Source organism: Andrena cerasifolii, chromosome 12 (assembly GCF_050908995.1).
Source record: "Andrena cerasifolii isolate SP2316 chromosome 12, iyAndCera1_principal, whole genome shotgun sequence".
Lineage (NCBI taxonomy): Eukaryota > Metazoa > Arthropoda > Insecta > Hymenoptera > Andrenidae > Andrena > Andrena cerasifolii.
The window spans coordinates 2,653,908-2,675,358 of record NC_135129.1 but is presented as its reverse complement, the minus strand read 5'-3'; the positions used below and the strand labels follow the sequence as shown (position 1 = coordinate 2,675,358).

Here is a 21,451-nt window from a genome sequence, read left to right as displayed (position 1 = left end):
TTCGCTCTAATCGACCATTCGATCCAACCTCGACAGACCAAGATCCCGGATCTTGACCAATCAGTCTTTTCCGTTTCCCTGATCCTTGACCAAGCTGCTTACGGTACAGCAGCTAGTCAGCGGAAATGTTGACGTTCCCGATGGTCCGAAATATGAGTTTCTGGATGGTCGCTGAGGCAGTCGTGGGCACGCGATCGGGCGAAGCACGCGATGGTGCTTCCTGTTCCGTTGTAATTGTTAACAGGGGGTCGAGGGTGGTCGGTCGATTTGTCAATCGGGCAAAACATCGCTGGGGCGAATCGTTAGCTGCGAATTTGGGTCATCGCAAAGCCGTTCTTGCCACGGGCTCAGCAGGGGTTGTGAATGAGGGCGAGGATTGACGAGGCATAAGCCGTTGGAAATGAGCAACGACAAGCGTTTTAAAGCGCGGTTCGGAACCTCCTGAAAGGAAATATTACGGCAGTCTACCCTAATAAGGGTACGCCACTTCAGCCACTCTGCTGGTAGTACCTGTTGCCGTGACTCTATTAATAGTTCCAGTTGATAAGAATCTGTTATGACCACGATTCGAAGTTGAAAATACTTGGGGTCGAGTGATACGGGCAGACCCTCCCCCGTCCCGAACTGACTGCGGAGAGGATGGGGGGCAGGGGGTTAAGATAAACGATTGTATCGGATGATCCAACGACGGTGTTTGACACGAAGAATGATTATTTATCGTAGTGGGCGTTCTAGAAGCGTGGGTGGAAAATTAATTGGTTACACAACTCGAAATATCAATTTCTAAGGCATATCTGAAAAATTTGTTTCCACACAGCGGATGCTTTGATACTTTAGGTGATTTTTATTTTTATATAATTCGTGTTGGGCGAAAGACGATTCCCTTTATTTCAATATTCATTTTTAAGGAAGTCGTAACATTTGACTTGATTTTAATTCCTCTAATTTTTGTTGATTAAATTTATTTTTACGGCTAGAGATTTCTGAATGTTTTAAAATCGTGTAGTTTAATTATTTTGGGTTTAATGAAAACTTTCGATATGCAGAATAGTTCCATATCACGTAAATATTATAGTGTGAATAGTCGTTTTTTACTACGAGTTGTATGTAACTCTGAAATTAATAACCCTCTCTGGTTATCGCATTAAACTCGCCACTCTTTTGTTTATTTATACATGTATATAGATATTGTTAGTATGGAGCATTTCGCATGCATAATTAAAAAGTTCGTAAATTTGTTTGCAACGGATCTGAACGTTTCAATTTCATTTATAATTGCTCTGGAGTGGCATTGTTTCCGAGCAGGGGCAGCGGAAAAAAATTCTGGAGAGCCGTGCGAGAGTTTAAATGCGGAACAAGAGGATGATCGAATCATTCCGAGGTTCTTGATACAATTTTTCCATTAATTTCGCTCATTTTTCAGCCAGTGGCCGTGTAAATCCGGCAGAAGGGTGCTCGAAAATATTAAACGAATCCTCGTCGTTAGGCTTCAAAGTAATCGTTCGCAGAATTTGAACGAGCCTTCGATAAGATGTCTCTTACGCTAGCAAATATTTAAACTCACCAATTTCAGCCAAAGATTCGTGATGAGCAGTTGATTCTTTTCGTCCTGAAACATAAGAAAACATTGATTGTAATAGCTACTCATTAAAGCTATCTATTTAGAGTTCTGAATATTCCACGAACCACTGTTTTCTAATCTACGAAGCAAATAGATTTAATAAATAATTATACTATTTAATCTTAAATGTTCCTGAACAGTCTCACGTGCTTTAAGATAAGCACACTGGAAGATAGCACGAAATTAAATATACAAATTTTAGTAATATGGAATTATAGTACGTAGTTCCTTTTTCAAAGGCACTAACTGTTTCTTAATTAACATAGACGTTGGTAACGCGGCAAGTCAAGGTAATTTTCACAAAAGAAAAGTGCGAGCTAGAATATTTTATTTTCATAATAAACAATCTAAAGGCCAAGCCCTTATTATCTCATTTATATTCTGCACAGTTGGAAACAAATATTGTTGCTCGCGTTCTTTGAGTAGCGATAAACCCGAGCAGATTTAATTGCAGGCTCGAAATTAAATCACGGCGAAGTAACTTTCTGTAAAAATAAAATAGTCCTCTAAATTCATGTTTTCATCAGCCTAGTAGTCATCTCCATGTCTGAGAATAATTTTAAGACCATATATAGTTCCAACAAATTTGCATTCTCAAATCAACTCTCGTACCTACGTCACATGGCAGAGATACCTACATAACACGTGCATGAAATTTAATATTCGTAAAATTTCTTGAAAGGGATCCGTCCGGGCACAGAGCTTATCTTTAAATCTGATCAGTGGGATTTTAAATTTGAAATGAAAACGCATCCGACGTGCACGTAGCTGACGAGTCAAAACATTCCAGTTTTTGATAGTATGCAAACGAAATTGCAATGTTATTTTCATTCCAAAATATAAACAACTACGTCTCTTGACGTAAAGAAACTATTATACGCAAGGACATTGCATAAGGAGACAGTTGCGTAAATTGAAGGAATAGGGATGTTTCTGAGATTCTCCGGAGGAATCTTTCAGTTGCTCGCTAAAAGTAGCTCGCACTTCTGTAACACGTCCAGCCGGCAATATCCCTTGAACAATTTACAATTCCGTATTCATACTGTCTCCCCTATCGCAGCACTCGAGTGTCTCGATTTCGTTTCGTCTCCGTCCAGAATTGCTAAACGCATCACGTAAAGCAATAGGTTCCCGGTGTCGTATTCAATCGCATTCTTCCTCCGATTACAATCGTGTCTTTCACACGGACCGATTACCCAAGTGGCGTCGCCGCTTTCTGGCTATAGATTTGACATCAAGAGCGCGGACTCTCGAAGAGCTAAAGGTGCAATAGAGAATGCGAATGAAAAGGGAGCCTTTCACGTGTGAAATTCGATTTGGAAGGAGCCGAGCCAATATTGCAAATACCTTAAAAAAAAATCTAATAAGTCAGACGACCCTACGCCCATTTCTCTTATTGCCTGTGTGTCACATAACTCCGGAAGCACATACCTTCCAGAATTTCAGCTGCTTTTCGTCTCCGTTTAATTAATCCCGAATACACGAACCAGCTTCATAATGCGCAAAGTGCACTACGCCAGATATATTCTATAAAAATCTCAAAGCACCGTGGATAACGTGGAAACTTTTTAAACGGTCGTCCCTTATATTTCCGCATAAATTCCGTTTAATCTTTCATTTAGAAGGGGCGAAAGGGAACGTCTTCGTGAAGCTGGTTAACTATTAACCTTAGCTAACACAATGTACCGCGAAGTTTTGTAATAACCGTACTTTTTTCACTGCCCTATCCTTGGCATTGACTCGGCAGAGGGAAGGAAGAAAAGAATTGCCGGAGACAAAGTGAAGAATACGTACACGTATTCCTCGACGGGCAGGTCCGCTGCGACAACGGATGTAGATTGTCTTCCCTAGCTCGTTACCTTATTTATCGAGCCTGCTCGGGATTACTAACTAGGTCGAGGCAATTAATAAAACGCAATAAGCTCGCTAACTCTGTCTTTGCTACGGCCAGCGACGGGCACCAAAGGAGATCTCGGACGGTCATTAATAACGACGAAAAATAGCCTCGCTCGGGGCGGCCACGGCTTCGACAATTACCTAGTAATCATTTATCGAATTCCCTTAACGATTTATGATTCGGATCCCGCCGGATTCTGGACAGCCCATCAATCACGGGAAGCAATTACACGGTACTGTCTCCAAGGAGGAAACAGGGGACGTGTTTCACTCTTTAAAACGCGCCTCTCGGTGTCCGCTTTTTATAAATCACGGACGGGAAGCTCGTGAATCGAGGGGGGAAGTTTCATATCGCGCACGTTTTACTTTCGCTTTTCAATGAATAAAAATCTTTTTTACATCCTTCAAGGGTGGAAGCGAAGCTCATTTTGTTCCATTTCAAAGTGTTCCTCTATTGAAGATTGATGAAAGCAAATGCGATATAAATATTAAAGTAATAGTTGTAATCGAGTTCCGTGCAATCGAGCAGTTTTATTTCATCACCAAGGGATGCAACGAATGACTGGACGATGCCTTCGCTCTAAAACGTTATCGCACGAACGATTGGATAGGAACAAACATTGCCTGTTAAAGCAGATTATAGAGTGGTTGAACAAAACTTAAGCTCGGCTTAGCGCTTGGTTTACCGCTGGTTCGGCATCCCCGATAGTGTAAGATTTCAATTGACCTTAAGCTCTCTTGTATAATACAACAATCGCAATCCCAACGTAGAATTTAATCGAGCGTGCTAAAAGCACCGCTGCTACGAAGCAAAAATAGCTTTCCAGGTTTCCAGGCTTTCGGTAATAACCACAAAAGTAATCAAATATAACACGCTTCTAAACCGCGAGAAACAAAATCCAAAATCGTTTATAGAACTCCAATCTCTTTGACTCTTAAATATTCGATATAAATTCGATAGTTTTATTTTTCTATCAACTCTCATTCCATTTTAAAGAATACATTCCATTGCTACACGAAGTCGAAGCAATTTCCACAGTGCAAGCTTCCCAAACTAAAATTGGATACCTGGCAAAGATTTTTCTAAAACCACTCTTAATGAGATCAGGTTAGCGAGCTCAGAGTTGACTAATCGTTTAGGTACCACGGAGGCCACGGCCGATTTAAATGCTCCTTTCCCGTCGTGAAACTTTCACAGTCTTTCCCCCTTTTTATCCTTTCATTACACCCACTTTACGGTGATCTTCCTCCCTGTCCTCTCGCCATATATCACGAAGTTAACAATCGGTGCTTCGTCTTGCTTCTCAACGTCCCACACGGCGAGACTCGGACGTTCCACGAGTCCTGCTCCATTCCCAAGAAAAGTGCGGAGGGTTAGTTCCCGGCTTATCCTTTCGCTCGGCCACGAGATAAACTGTTTTTCGATAATTGGATCTTATCGTTTGCTTTCGCCCCCTTTTCAAAGAGCCCGCGGAAACCGTTCCAAAGCCCGGCCCTAAATCCGTGCGACTGTGGCCCGGGTCCGCTGCATAATTTACCATCTTGTTACAACTTTTCATTGCCACCGCAAGGCTCCCGGCCTTGCGCGCCGCCCTCGATTAATCGTAATTATGCGCGGAACGGTATTTACGCCGAATTAATGCCACTCCGATGACGCGTCGCGACGTTCCGCCGGGAGTTATCCTCAACAAAGGGGTACTTTCCGAGTGAAACAGCGGCGCTGGTGTCTGTCTGAAAGACGCTAAAGATCGAGCCTCTGACCTGGATCAAAAGGTGGCTGAAAGGGCGGCGGAAAGAAACTTTCGATACACTTGCCACGAGGAATCATTACATTTTCAAAAGGTCATTGGAACGGGTGTTCCTGCCCTTCGATCTGACAATGGGATCCTTGAATGTGGATAACGTTAGTTCAGAAGCGTTCGAGCGGATCCTAACCGTCGCCATTCGCGGCTGAAAGACAACTCGGCGGAGTTCTAGATTATTTAATACTTCATTGTGAGTTTGCATTGCAAATTTCCAAGGAGGTCTAGTGCTTCAATACCTCTTCGCGCGAACTCCAAAGTGTACGGGGCCAAGAGTGGATTGTCTTTCAACGTTCCAGGCGTGTTATTCTCGACGTCGCGATTTCGACGTTAAATCAATATCCGATGGAAGATGAAGTGAACGAGCAGGCGGGGGATAAATGAAATTTCTGTCGCTTTACTAAAATTCTTTGATGTCTCCCGCCACCCACCCGATCTTGCCCTCGTTCTATCTCTTGCTCTCTGGAAAGGGTCCAAAGTGTTCCCGTTTCCCCTTCGCTTCCCGAGTCTTTCGGAATTTTCGAGCGCTCCAAGGCAAAGACTCGGAAGTTTAACGAGATGGTGACTTCGGCGTCACCGCACTGTTCATCTTCGAGTAATGAGGAAAAAATGGTTCGACCAGGACGTACGGGGGTGGCTCGGGATTGCCTGGCCTGCCAGGAAGAACTGACGGACCAAAAACTCGTTTATCTTCCACCGGGCTTCGCGCACTTCTTCTGTGTTCTTGGCAGCGTCGGGAAACGAGCCCGGGATACCGTTCTGGCCGAGGATGTAAATGAACGGGGCCCTTTTATTCGAGGAAATCCGTGAAACATACGTTACTTATGCGGAGGCAATGCTGCAGAATTTATTCGCAGACCTTTCGGGAGAACGTTGCAGCTTTATCGTAGGAAGATGTATCCAACGTTCAATGAAGTGCGAAGTTAGATGGGATAAATTCTTGTCGAATGTGGTGGAGATAGGGTTGTGAGTGTACTTTTAAGCAATGTACCAAGCATTTAGTTCCACTCGTACTCCATTAGTTCCTTCGCAAACCTCGAATTGTAATCTTCTCTGGTGCACCTCTGATTTAACGAAACCCGAGGCAAATAAATTTAATAGCGTTCGATCTGAATAGTATGCCCTCCAAGGTCTAGGTTTTCCATATTTTTAAGAACTATTAGCTGCTATAATATCTAGTGCGTTTGCAAGGACAGTTTCTTTTCTGTTTGAAGACAGATTTTTATTAAAATTTCAAGCACGTGTCATCTACTTGTTTCCATGAAAATAGCTGATAGCGTACTGGTTTTTAAAAACATGGTGTTGGGAGTTAGAAGTCTTCTGATTTCGCCAGTGGTGATTTGTAATCGTTACGAGAGGTATTTCAGACAAATTCAGCAGGGTTTGATTTATGTCTCGGTTGCATTACAACTTATTCAGATTATTCTGATTTTATGGGACCAAGGAGAACGTTCAGAATCTGTTCTGGCGGGCTGAACACCGCCGCAGAGCATTGCGGTCATTTCAATCACCGCCCACAAGCTCTGTAACATGTACCAGAGAAGCTTGCTATCGCCACTTGACACGTGTACTCCTTGCACGATTCTCCATGACCTAAATTATTATCCTTCTCCCTAAGAGGAATTCATTCTTTATCGGAAAGGTATCGATCTCGGAAACATTTACTGGCATCCAGCGATTCCCACGTTAAGCGACCTCAAGTGCTTCCTTTCTTAACCCACCAACCACCACTCAGCCATTAAACCTTTCACATTTTCTCTCAGGAACGTACAGTAACAATTTTCGCTAATTAGCTTCGTAATCTTCGGTGACTCATAAAAAATATATACACTGAGAACGAGGAACGTTCTATTTAAACAGAGATTCAAACGAAGAAGTTAAAATCTCATTCCATTCCCCTTACATTCCCTAACTAATTCATTCGTCTTCGAATATATGTCGCTACTAGCAAGGGAGTCTCTATAAATTTGCAATTCAGAAATGGCATCCGACGTTAAGGAGAGTTGAAGAATAGTTCTCCGCCGAGTCGTCGTTGAGAGTAACCTAGAGAAGTGGGATTTTCACCTCGTGAGAACTATCGTATAACGATATCCAGAAGACGAAGAGTTTGTGACCGATCCGAAGGTAGGGATTCAAAGGGAAACAAATGGAATCGCTCGCGGATGATGTATTCGCTTGGAATTTTAAACTCGGGAAATGAAGCCGGAATCCGGGATCCCGTGTAATTTCCAAATCAATGGTCGTTCCTTGACAAAGCCGCAAAGACGGCTCTGCAAGGAATTTGCGACTCGAATCCCCCAGAAACTCCTGCGGGAGCATGAATCGCAAATTCGTCTTTACTGCGCCGCATCTCCAACTTATAGTGCACCCGCGTACATATATAGCGTAACGAAATCGTCTCTAAGGATATCTTTTCACTGTGCGCTCCGCCAGGGCTGCCGCACACCCCTTGAAACCGAAAATTCTGCCGCGAAAATGCTTTCTAAAAATTTCAAAGGTACAAGAGCTCTTTCGAGAAAGGTGTGTGGCCCACATGCAAGGTATATGATATTTCGGTCCCGGGGCCGATAATGTTACCGCGCCAAAATGTCTTCGTGAAAATTTCAAAGTGTTTTCACTCGTACGAAAAGGTGCACCAAGGCTAAGGAAATATGGGAGCGTATATCGCGAAGATGTTAGCGCTGAATGCACTGTATTTTAAAGATGTTGGCGCAGCTCGAAGAAACATCATAGCTCAAGGTAAGAACTTTAGGAATTTTTTCTAGCAATAATTTATTTATGCACACATGAGCAAATGGAGGAGGAAACAGTTACAACGGTGTAACTCCTCGGCCACCCCCTATTTCCATCAATTTATACTGTTTCTCCCTCGCACGTACGAAGCAGACGGTGCATGAAAAATGGAGGAACAAATTCAGATGCTTCACGTTATTCTCTACTTTCGCAGAACACCTTCAAACAGTTCACACTCCCCGCGAATTATTCCCATTGTCATGCTAACGAATGGTTTGTTCTTACTCTCTTCAATGGAGTCCCCCTTAAACGTTTTATCCTCTCGTCGAGTGGGACGCTCGAGGAACAATAAAAGAATTTAAGTTTCAATTCGAAGGGCAGCGTGGATTTCTCGATGGATATAGCGCGGCGAGTAACCACTGATCTCTGAGGCCTGTGATGGTTGTCTTCTTTATGCATATGTAGATGCCTCTTAAAGGTTTGTAGGTCAGAATGCAGTGTTTGTCGGATTGACGAGGGTGTGGAGTTCCAGTGGTATGTATATTCGTGTAACAGGCAAGCAATAGCATAACGTGTTGTAGTAGTCATTTGGGGAATGCCATAACGTCGCGTGGTCAATTTGCGTGCTCGGCTGTGATGGCAGGACGATCAAAGGATCGAGTGACCTCCATTCTGTGGACGGCGATCTGTCTTCGATTATTGTGCAAATAATTTCGATCGGTACTCCGACATTTTCTCCTATTACGTCGAGGCGTATGATTCTTACTTTCGAATAAAACACGAGCCACGCTGCTTCCTCGAATAAAAATCTGTAATAACCATCGGTTTCCATCGGGATGTTCACTATTCGAATTCAATCGAAAGCCGCACCACGTCGTTAAAATAGTTTCAGAAAGCTTCTACTTTTCCAATTAAGCTGCAAAGTACCCGAGGCCAGGGTTTCGCTGTCAAAAAAATTTCTCGATCGCTTCGTGCCGAGCTATAGCATTCCCCGAGGTGCTAGTGAAGTCAGAAGCACCGTAAACAGAGATTTCAACGTAGCAGGGAGAAGAGGAACTTTTAAGGAAGTTTTAGTTTAAGGAGCTAAATACTGGTAGCCGCGGGGCATACATAGTCAAGTACAGTTCTTTAAATTTTTAACGTGACGCAGAATTGTCGTTGTCGTCTTTCAAAAATTTCCATCAATTTCAAATCTTTCTACATAATTTGATAATTTTTCTGGGAATGTAAGATTCTGCTCCCTTCAGGCTCGCACAGTTGTGCAACGAAGAAAGTAGAATAATGAATTGGAAATACATAAATTGAAGAATACTGCTCATACGTGTATAGAGTGATGATCTAAATTTTTGGTGGGACTGTCACTGTGACAATTTCGACTGGAGCCCTGGCGAGGATGTCCTGTCAATAGTCGATGTCGATATCAAATTATTCCCGAGAGTCGGTGAACTGCATTTCAGAGTCTGTCACCTTGGACGTTATACGTCTTTCCGATAATTGATTATGACGAAGAGTTAATCGGATAACTATGCAGAATGTAGCTGGAATTGGCAGTCGCGTATCATTTGTAGAAATCGGAGGATTTTCTTGGAGAATAACTCAGGAGGGCCTACGCCCCTTAGAAGATAATTTAGTACTTGAATACCCAAATCCGTCTTTAGGAGACAATTTATTACTGGAATACCTCGGTCACTAATAAGATAACTCTTGGGTATCTAAATCGCCAGTTTAAACTTCAAATCGCTAAATCCTCCGTCTCCCTCCTCAGATTGTAGTTTCCCAAAGAATGTAATGTTAAAAGTTGGCGCGATACAAAAGTGGAAACAGCAAACTTCAGTTTAATTCGTTGGACGCGATGGCACCGCGTTAATTTCCAACATTTCACGGAGGAAACTAATTATCGTAGGAAAGAACTACCTGATATGCATAAGCGTAAATCCATGCTGGTAAAAAATTGCTTAAAAGTCGTCGTACGAGTAACGAATCGTTTCATCGTTCCGTGGGAATAATTATTCGAAATTCGTACGTTGCTTTAGCAACGCCATTGGTGGAATTGCTTTATAAATCGCGTGCACGCAGGGGAGCAGATGACGATAGTAATTACGATTAACGCGTGTTACTCATCTGACAATGGGAATTTAACCTTTCATGATAAACGTTGATAACGCGATTGGAATTGTCTCGATCGATTAAATTAATCATTCGGTTATGTTATTTTTGATCAGATCGAGCGAACTTTGGTCACAGACTCAATGAACGTACATCAAGAACGGTGCATGTGATTTTATTTCGTTTAAGCGCAATGAAGTATAGCAAATATGGAATATTCTGAAATTTTCTGAAATGCAATTTGATTCTTGAAATGAGAGAAGAAGAATGCAAAATTTATTTCAATGTAAAGACAAAGGCTGGCAAATGGAATTAACAAACTCTTTAATTAAATACTTTTAAACTTTGTTACGTCCAGATTATATTAGGTTTATTTAAAGCCTTGAAGTTTACAAAGTGCAGTGACACGCGCAGCCATACATGCGTAATGATACACGTACGTAGTCACGCAGATCGGAATTTCCAATTTATTGTACAAGCATAGGAAGTTGGCTCCCGGGGACCTTCTGCCTTACATATCTCAGGCTCTGGTCGCAGGATAGACAGGAATGCCGATTGATTTACAGTTTTAATGGGTTCTGGAAGTTAGGAAATGCAAGTTGCGTTTGCTACTAACGTCGGAGACTGTTACGAATTACATTTAGGGAAATCGGTTCCGTCACAGCGGCTCCTGAGCACCTCGAAATACGCCCTCAAGCACAATCTATGGGTAAGCCGTGCTGCATCGTTAAATTCGACGCCCATTGCCTTCTACTGCAAAATCTCGTTGCACGGTGAATAATAATATATTCTCTCTGCACTTAACGTGTACCTTATTCCTCATTTAAATTCCCCAACACATGAATTAAAAATCTTCTCTTTTCTCTTACACCAGGATCCACCTAAAGCGCGTACATTAATCAATTTAATAGCCCGCATTAACTCGCGACGTCGTTTAAAAACACACGAATGAATTCGACCTACAAAAGCTCCCCAAGAATCTCATAATCTGCGCGCTCGATTATTCTACGAAAGCCCGCCGGATAATGTCCAAGTTCTAAGATACTTCGTGCTGAACGAGCAAGATAAATCCGCGAGGATGGCTGGAACTAATTGTTCCATTAACGCTCAGGTGGAAAAATCATGCTAAGGTCCGCGGTGATTTATCCGCCGGGGGGGTCTGTAATGGAGCGTCGCGAATTCTCGCCCCGTGATTTATACTTATTAACGGAGCCTGCAGGTGAAACGTATCCTACGGAGCCTTGTTGGGGGAACGTTTAACCTTTTTGAGACAGTATCGCGATGGTTAAGAGGTAAGCAGAATTTACTCCGTCGCCGACCCCAAACTTGAGTGGCGAAACCACCGGGTGGTCTCTTGTGTCTAACTGCAAGTTATACTTGCTTCTCCGAGGATGTGTTCGTGTATTCCCAACCCCCGGCCTCCGTTCTCCTTTTTCTCGTGACCGCCGCGTTGTCACTTGTGGTTTTGGTTGACACCTGTAGATTTTCTTCGTGTGTCACACTAATTGCGACTTTCACTCCCTCGCGAAAACCATTCCTCCCCCGCGAAGAGATTTCTTTGCGTGGGTGTTCATACGCAGTATCAAATTCAACACTATACTCTTCTAGAGACACAGTTGTCACTTCTTGTTTACTGCTCAACCACGCCCTCAATTATTACCCTTAAGTGTTTGGCCCTCGCTTATTGCAATGCATATTTAAAAAAAGACGAGGGTTCCCGTCGAAGGTTTAATACAGGCACGAAAGGGTCCTTGGTGCCGTGTTGCCGTCGCACGGGTCGAATGTTAATTTTTGTTTGAGAGAACTCACGGGCAAGGGGAAGATGGAATTACCATGGCAATTTCCCCGGGGCAGCGTAAAAGTCTTGTAACTACTCCGTCGTGTGCTTTCCCTTCCGGGTCCTCGCCTCACTTTTTTTTTCGGCCCGCCACTTGGAAAAAGGCTGAAGCGTCGTATATAAGCGAGCAACAAGTTGAACAATTAATGCTCGCGAAGTAAATAACGACGAAACAGGCGTGTACCGTGCGCGAGTGACTTTCGCTGGGAAAGCCTTGTCCCGTTCGCGCCTTCTCCAAATGAACGTTTCATGATGCAGGAATGAGATCACGAGTCTAATTACAGTATTCTTGGTCCTTTGTGTGCGGGTGTTCCTTTAATGCTGAGACTTGTCTGAGGATAGGATTCAACACTGAACACCGGTAGGGAAAAGTTCATGTAGGGGAGACTGGGGTGGGTTGATACCTTTTTCAGAAAAATGTAATCGCAACTAAATAATATTTTAATGATCTTTTTGCATATGTACATTCAACAATTCTATTCCTTAACAAAAACGAATATAATTTTTTTAAGTTGAAACAAAGAATGTATTCAAAAAATATTATTTCATAAATGATGTAAAATGTCTCAAGCCTCCCAGCTGTGGTATAATTATAAATAATGTTCATTTGGTTTCGAACGTGAATATATTGAGTTGCAATAAATGCAAGCCGCACCTTCATTTTCGTCTACGCTCTGAATATCTGTATCGTTCTCAAAATCTATAACATCAACATACACCTTCCTTTCTTGCGTTAGTCTTTTAGAAAGATTATAATTAACGTTTACCGAAGTTAATAAATATTCTGCAAGGCATTTTTCTTCTTCGTTTGTAAATGCATGTGATGTTATGAAAATTGGATAAAAAACTGTATTTTCGTTATTTTTATATTTAAATATGTATTAAAAAATACTGTGATTTTATCCGTTTTGTACTTTTTACCTGCTGTCCTTATTGGTTTATTTTCATTAATAACTTAAAGTACAGCATTTTCATTTGACGACCCTTAGACTTTCATTTAAACGGCACCAATTAAAATATACGTCATAATTTGTTTGCTGAAAAATGTATATTACAGACTACGCTAAGTTAAATTACTTTGGGGAGATATGATACACGTATCAAACCCCTCCCCAAATGTAGAATTTTAAAACGATAATTCTAACAACGCTGAACCTTAAACTGAAAGCAACGAGAGTTGGCACATATGTGTAATATTGAATATATTTTCACATAAAAGTAATGATATATCATAAAAAAAAACAATACATAGTGACAAAAACCTTATATAAATGAAGTACAAACATACATTTCTCAACGCGAAAATGCACTTCCTTTAATAAAATAATTTCTGTTTAATAAATTCGCTTGAAACAATCGTAACTTAACGCGATCTACAAAGCGTCCTCTATGCTGAAGTGTACGCTTTTCTTTTGTTTTTTACGTGGAAAATACAAGAATGTATGAAGCCTCCCTATGCATCAATCCTCCCCAGTTTCCCCTACACATAAGAACTCCTCTGTTTCGATAGATTGAGATAGAGTAGCTGATTCCTTGACATTTCATTCGTGAAGTTATTGCAGTTAGAAGTTATCGAAGTTAGTGATTATTATCTGAACTCCATTTTATCACATCCACGGTTTTATCAGTTCCTTGGTTTGAGAAGCTATCCAGCTTCCGTGGCCCTTCCTTGCCTTGGAACCGCTAATGGAAGTATGTTCCAACTGAGAATAGGGTGGTTCTTCGGAGCACACGAGTGGATTGAATAAAAATATGAATAAAAATGATAAACAAAATCAAACTGTATTTTTATATGAATTTCTGCTGTATCTTTTTACAGTGAATTCAATCTTAAACCAAGTCTCAGCAGTAGAGAGATATTCTGTGTATCGTTTTATCCTGACGACGCTTTCTGCAAACTTCGTCGCAGATCTTATTTAAATTCGCAGTACAAAGCCAGATGCTGGCAGTTTGATGAGCTATAAGACGCGCGCCGAGCTAAGTAATTCGAAGCAACCTGGTGAGATAAAGAGTCCCGTATTTGAGCTCCCGATTTCGAGGAACCTTTGTAACCGCTTCTGAGCGCCAGCACAAAGAAATTGGAAGCGCGATCCCGCATATTTTCGCCTTCCGAGGATCCCAGTGACCCGTTTCCGGGATGCAACCTTGAGGAGGTTCGAAATTCGCGTTTAACGAATCGTCTTTCGCCTCGAGTCGATGGCATTCCGCTCTGGCGCAAAGGTGTCGGGCATCTCGGAAGATTAAACTTGCAAGTTTGGATCGTGGTCACGCTTCAACTAAACGACCATCGTGGATATCAGGGTAATCTGTTTTAAGAACCCACTCGCTGAAATTAACTACCAACGGGGCGACAAACTCGTAACCATCAAATGATTTCAGTTCCCTTCACGTCTCATAAGTATTGCGATGAGTTTGATCCTTAATCTGATTTAAAGAGAGATATTGCAGACAAGTACCTGCTATCTCATGGATCTATTCGCAGTAATCTGTTAATGTGAAAGTCTGGCGTAGAGGCTTACGTTTAAAGTGGACTTGAAAGATTTCATTAAGTCCACGCAAAGTTGATTGTATCGTGAGTATAAAACTGTTTGGACAATTATCTAATGTTACATAGCATAGAATTTGGAATTTGCTGTGCTCAAAGGGAAAGATAGAATTCTCAAAGGAATTCCAATATTCTGTAGACTACCTACACACAAAAAAACACAAAGAACTTGTTCTCCAAGTTATTCTCCATGTACTTACATACTTAATTCATTCATAGCTAGGGGAATGTCGAGCAAGATGGTAGCGCTAATAAGAAACGTAAAGAAAATCAAGTATATTCTTTATGTAACATTTATTACAGAATTTTTAGAAACAATACATCTCCATACAATACATATAATTCATCTTCAAATTTAAGCAACAAAAATGAGGTCACAGGAATCATAAAACTTAAATAAACATCTCTTTCGTAAGTAACACAATTTTCGGATCATACCCCGTATGCGGGGCCAGATGGGACTGCTGTAGGGGGACAAGATGAAATATGAAGAAACATCATAAAGAAACAAATTTGAAAGTGAAGAAATTATATTTCCTTTTTTAATTGGCGGTATTCTTAATTTTCCTGGAGTCCTTTTTCGTATTTTAGAATTTATCTTTTTCTCTGTATGTGTTTTTTTTTGTCTGTATCTTGAGGATGGGCATAATGTCTCTTGGTGAAACATTGAAGGAAGAATAAATTAGATTGCGACATGCTGTTACTGAAGTAGACAAATTTACTGTTTGCGAGTCATTATGGAAAAGAGTTTCGGTTTTCCGATGATAAGTTTTCGATGTGCCATCTTGCCCCACCTACCAGATCCCTTCTTGCCCCAAAACGTATTTAATACCTCACATGCTTTTTGTAAAAAAAAACCTTAATAATTTCTTAGTAAGAACTCTAAATTTATGAAAAAGTAACTAATAACAAAAATTAACTTAGCGGCTTTAGTTAAAGAATATACACACAAATAACCTGACACTATTACAAACTTCCTGGATAATTATATCGTTATAGGAACAATGTAACTTCTCGTCATAACTCGTGACACACGTGATCTTTAACACTGCTTTCTTCAGACCGATGTTCTTTTGCACCGAACTCTCTGATATGTTCACGTGTATACAGCAGTGCCTTCCATTTTTTATAAACAATGCTTTCCCATCTCACCCCGCCAGTCCGTCTTGCCCCTCGTTTCCCTACCACGATTCCAACCTCTGTACGTTACAAGGATCATCCTCCAAAAATAGGTCCACAAGCAAGGAATTCAACGAAGCCTTCAAACTTTCGCAAATGAAGGTGTCGATGGTGTTTCGACATCCTTAGACAGTGCGTAAAGGGCACGTCCAAGGCAGAAGTCACGGGTCTTTAGCAGCCTCCGAAGTTCCCGTTCAACTCTAAATATAAGTTTCGAACAAGTTCAAGGCTCGCAGCGAACAGAAGTGCCGCGAGGAAACGCCGTTTCCCAGGATTAACTCCGAAGCAAGTGGAACGGGACGAGATTTATTTGTGCTTCAATTTATTGTAATCTCGACGTAGCGAGGCGGCCAAGCGTTAAACGAGAAAGGTTTAAGGGCCAGGAGCTCAGCTTGCTGCAGCGTCGCGTGCTTAAGCAATGAAAACCTTCGAGTTCTCGCAGGGGTTGGCAGAAATATGTCTGGTTTTATCAGGAATCTGGTGGCCTGGACGCGATAAATAACATATGTAAGTGCTGAATGAGCACGGCCAGTGTATCGCGCTGGAAAAGCGCGCCGTTTTTCCCAGGCCTCGGGTAAAGAAAATGCGAGAGAATGCTCGGTGAATAACAACGGTCCGGAATTGCTCACGCAGATTACCCGAGTCGTGGCTAACGACGAAAAGCTCGTCGCCGACGGTGCACGCGCGGCTTTGTTTCCTTTACTTTATGACGAGAGATGGATAACGCGAAACAGTAAACCGTTTTCAGACATATTCCTGACGGGCTGACGTCGTTATTACATTATTTATCGGATTACGCGCGTCCCTACATCGCTTTCAAATTGAAAGTGCTCTCTGGACATCCAGTCGCAATTGTAGCTGTGGTTGGCGCAACGGGACTTAACGGTGACTTAATATTTATTGAATGAATTCCACAAGCTGGGTTACAAACGCGAAAGTACTTGCTGCGTCTATTGAAACTAAGAAGATTGTATCAGTAATTTCGATACTGTACGTGTTTGCAGGAGAACGCTGTACTTTATGGGGAATTTGCTTTTTAATGCTGGGAAATATAAATCACACGATCTGTAATTAAGAAAGTTTCAATCACCCAAAGGAAAGCAACAGAAGAATTTGAATTGTCCTTGAACCTTAGGTACAGTTTCATTTGATTCAGGAATCTATGTTGGAACAATCATTTCCGGGGAATGCTATAGGTCTCTTACAGATTTACCACGAAGTTTTCTGAGAATTGATTAGAAAAAAGAGGTTGGTCGAGTGAACACAGTAGGGCTTCGCCGGTTTCATCGGCTGTGGAGGGCTAAGATTAATCGTGCAAACGGGGCCGGCTAAGGGGAGACGAAATTTCGGGGGGGCGATTAATTATTCGAAAGTTTGCATGCCAATACTTCGAATTGCGGTCCAAATATTCGGCCCCGTGCGCTTCAGTCGGGAATGCACACGCGTGAAAGGTATTCAGCTGGGAGCTGGTATTTCATGGAATCCTCTTTTCGTCTTGGCGTTCTTTTAATTGAAGAAAATCTATCGACAGATCTGTCGTTAAATTCGGCCGTAATTCGCGAAACTGCATTCAGAAACGCGGACACTGTGTCCACCTGGAACGTGACTCGAGGAGAACGCTCCAATTTTATTCAGGACTAGTACTTACATTCTTCTATCGCTTTCCCGATCTCGTAGAATTCGATTGTCTCGTTGAAATAGATTTATACCCTCTTATCGTCCATATTTCACTATTTGGTGTCTCGAATAATCTCTGTGGAAAGGAGTTTTTAAATTTTCCAACGCGAAGGTGTAGTCAGACAATTCACAAGTACCGAAGGAACTTTTAAAATCGTAGAACCAAGCCTTGTATATGAAAAAATGGTTCAGTTTCGATGGATCGTTCCATATGGAAGTAATCTTTCTCCCGTCTCACCTTGTAGACACACTGTGCCAAGTTGCAGAATATTTCCTCGAGTAAGTTGACGGATGAAGTGAAATGCACCGTCACTGGTCAGACAGCCACTCTCCAGGAGTCAGCTGTGAAATATTGCTCGAGCATCGATACATGTGACGCGATACACAAAAGAGAAAGCTGCGGCACGGTGACTGTGCAAAGCATAAACATTATGCTACCAAATATAAAAAGGAAAATCCGTTTTGAGCATTAGCTCCGCATTTCTTTGCATGGCTATTAACGTCATAATACATTTCACATTAACATCACAGAGCACAGAAGATTTTATTCTCTGATAAATGTACATTTTTTATGGTCGTTTTAAGCTCTTAAGATTTTAATAAGTCGCTCTCAAATTAAGTTCAGATTTCATTCCCTCGACTTCTTGGAAAAGCAAGTAGAGGATTTACGTGTTATGCCCCTTTTATCCTACTAATTGCATAATTTTCTTTGAAAGTGTCGGTGAAATGAACTCTTCCTAAGAAAAAGATTTCAATACAAATAGCTTCACAATAGAATCATGTATGCGTAAATATTAAAGTAGTAAATCGTCACATATCAGTGCTTCTCATTTTCCTTCTTCAGCTTCGTGAATTTCCTACCGACTGTTTACCTTTGTCGTCACCGTTACACTTCTCATGAAATTTGTTACTGAAACAAACACTTCGGAATACCTTGCAAAGGCATTCAATTCCAGGCAATTAATAATTGATCACAATTCATTCGAACGGCATCGCGATTTTTATGCGTCAAACACTGAAAAGGTATTGGACGAGCAGGTAATCAGCGAAGTAATAAAAACGATCCCCCTTCACGTTTTGCGCCGCTCCCGCCATATCGACTTCTTTTCATGAAAAAAAAAACAGGGTATCGCGTTTCTTTAACGAACCTTAATTAAAATATTTATAGCGCAAGTTATGGAGGTACAAGTTCGGAATACTTTGAGAAGCAATTTCAAGGCAGGGGCGTTGCTCGTTTCGGATGCAACAACGCGGTGGAAAAACTTGGGATGGCGTAGCACGGCGAAAAAAAAGAAAGGAATAGCCGTTTTATTACCTTCCCTTAAAGGCATCTTTACGGAAAATTGAAACGCTCATTACGGACAAATAGGTAGCAAAGCATTCTGCCGTCACGCGTGAAAAGTTCGTCCCCGTCAGAGTCGCGTGATAATTAGCGGGGCAGGTCGGAAGCGTCGTTTCTACTCGCGAGCCTCTACCTTTTTCCCATCGTTCTCGAAATATTCAATCCATTCGCGAACCGCGATCGATGACACGATTCACGGCGCCGGCAAAGAATGCTCCGCCTCGATGAACGTTTCAGTCCTGATTTTCAGGCCTCGCCACGTAGAAGTGTGGAGGAATTTTTTATGGAGCAAAATGGAAAACGCTTCCATTCGAAGCGTAGTTGGGAACGTAACGAATAGTTTTGGATTTGAAAATTTAGTTAAGCTTCTGATGGAGCGCGGGGCAAAAAGGGAAACGTAACGAATAATTTCGGAATTGAAATTTTAGTTAAGCTTCTGATAAAACACATTTCCCCCTTCGCGAGAATATGATTTTTGGTTACATAGTTCAACGTGGTAATTTTCAAAGGTAGATTTGAGAGTTCACCAAATTTTGATGCCGGAATCGTTTGGTACAAGCTTGAGGAATTAATCTTCCAGCCGAAACCGTTTCACTGTGTACTCATTGGCAGTAGTAAATGCCATGGCATTTCTTAATTACAGTGACTCGCGTTAATATTCGGACACTTTAAAATCGCATAACTTTTTTAGATTTGGTCCAAACAACTTGAGTTTTTTTGAGAAGCTAGAAGGATTAGTTTGCTAACTGACGCGTTTCGTCGTTTTGAAAAAAAATGTATTTGGTTGGAATAGCGAAAAGAATAGTAAATGTCGAAATCGCGAAAATTCCCGAAATCAGCGATTTTCGACCTTATTCTGCGATGTTTAAACGTTTGTAGCTCAGAGCAACGTTAACCGATTTTGATGAAATTTTAGGCACGTATACAACTTACTGCAATCTACAAACTTTTTTTTTTAATTTTCATTACAAGCTTACAAAAAAAAGTTTAAAAATCGACCTTTACTATTCTTTTCGCTATTCCGACCAAATACATTTTTTTCAAAACGACCAAATACGTCATTTAGCAAACTAATCCTTCTAGCTTCTCAAAAAAAACTCAAGTCGTTTGGACCAATTTTAAAAAAGTTATGCGATTTCAAAAAGTGTCCGAATATTAATGCGAGTCACTGTAGGTACTTCATTGACAACGTGTTTCAAACTAAGTCCCTGTTCTCATTTCGAAATGGTTCCCGGAACGCTGCTACTGGACATTCCGCAATATTACAAGGAACTACACCTACAGGTTACGTCGAGGTGCATTCAAGAAACGCAGAACCAACGGCAGCAAGACGCAACATTGTGTCCATTTATTACTCAAGCCCCGAAAGGGGTGGAACGGTAAAGAAGGGGAAAGGGGGAAGCTGGAGGCTTCCCACGGCGATGGGTCAGGTGATTTCCATCAAACGTGATCGCAGAGACGAGCGGGCGACCAAGTTTCACCGAGACACTCGGTCAGCCCCCATTTCCCGCCGACACCCCCGGTTTTTTCCCTGCCACTAATTAAAAGTTCGCGATCCAAACCGTTGGTACGTGCCTTGGACTACTTTTGCCCATTCATTCGCGGAGCGCGTATCCGTGGGACCCACGCTGATTACGCCGATGGAGAGAAAATGAGGCCGCCCCCGTGCACGCGGGAACTTGGTTCCGCCCGGGCGGTGGCAGCGAATCGGAAACAAAAAGATCCCCAGCACGCGACGTGGCGGCTCGAAAAATAGTCACGAATGGCACGCGCGCGCGCGTACCCCCGGCTTGCGGGGCCCTGATACAGCTTGTGTATAATTAAGGGGCCAGGTATCCATGGATCGCAGCGAAGAGTTTTTCACGCGCGGCCAGATTTAACGCGCGAAGGGAGACGGGGCTTTTAACGTAGCTGTTTGAACTTTTTGCTCGCGCTTCCAGGGCTGAATTTTCGTGTTAATAGCTTTGTGCTTCGAGGCTTTGCGGGGTCACGTGAGTACGCGATGAATGCGTTGTTTTTTAAAGAAATTGGATGGTGAGTTGGATTAGTAGATTCTCCGGTGTTGAATGGTGGGTGTTGGTTGAATAGTACGGGAATTGAGAAGATGTTTGTTTGTCCGATTGGGTGACTGATCGATTTTGTTATACAATATGCAGTACCTATGTGCCGTACCGTAAAGCAGAGTTGAGCATTAACTAAATAAAAAATTATTTAAATAACGCATCGAATAATAGTTACTTTAACTTTAAATTATTCGACGAATGAAGTTAATTTTTTTACTCGTCAAGAGTTTCAACTTCACGGTCAAATAAACGAATTAAAGTTGAAGTTAAAGTTACAGTTAAAGTTTAAGTTGAAAAATTTATTCGACGCTCAAGTTGAACCGCTCGACGAATAAGAAAATTAACATTTACTCGTCAAATAAATTCTCGACGACTGAAATAATTAAATTTATTCGACACGTGACGAATATTTTTCAGCTATTATTCATTATTCGAATTAAATAAAAATTTTGTCCCACTCTGTCTTAAAGTAAGAAGAATTTTGAAGAATGAATTAATTTCGTGGAATATATACTAGATATCATGCAGGCTTTTTGAGTGGAGTAACTATGTACAGTGACTCGCATTAATATTCGGACACTTTTTAAAATCGCATAACTTTTTTAGAATTGGTCCAAACAGCTTTAGTTTTTTTGAGAGGCTAGAAGGAT

At 41.7% G+C, this 21,451-nt stretch overlaps 1 protein-coding gene across 2 annotated transcripts in view; it reads right to left on the bottom strand.

Moving 5' to 3' along the window:
• Positions 1-21,451, bottom strand: part of Nachra7 (nicotinic acetylcholine receptor alpha7 subunit) — a 228,521-nt gene that overhangs the window by 65,596 nt on the left and 141,474 nt on the right. For both annotated transcript variants that reach the window (XM_076824679.1, XM_076824680.1), the window contains exon 3: positions 1,565-1,609. In XM_076824679.1, the coding sequence (XP_076680794.1) occupies positions 1,565-1,609 (45 nt within the window). The remainder of the gene's footprint in view (positions 1-1,564; positions 1,610-21,451) is intronic.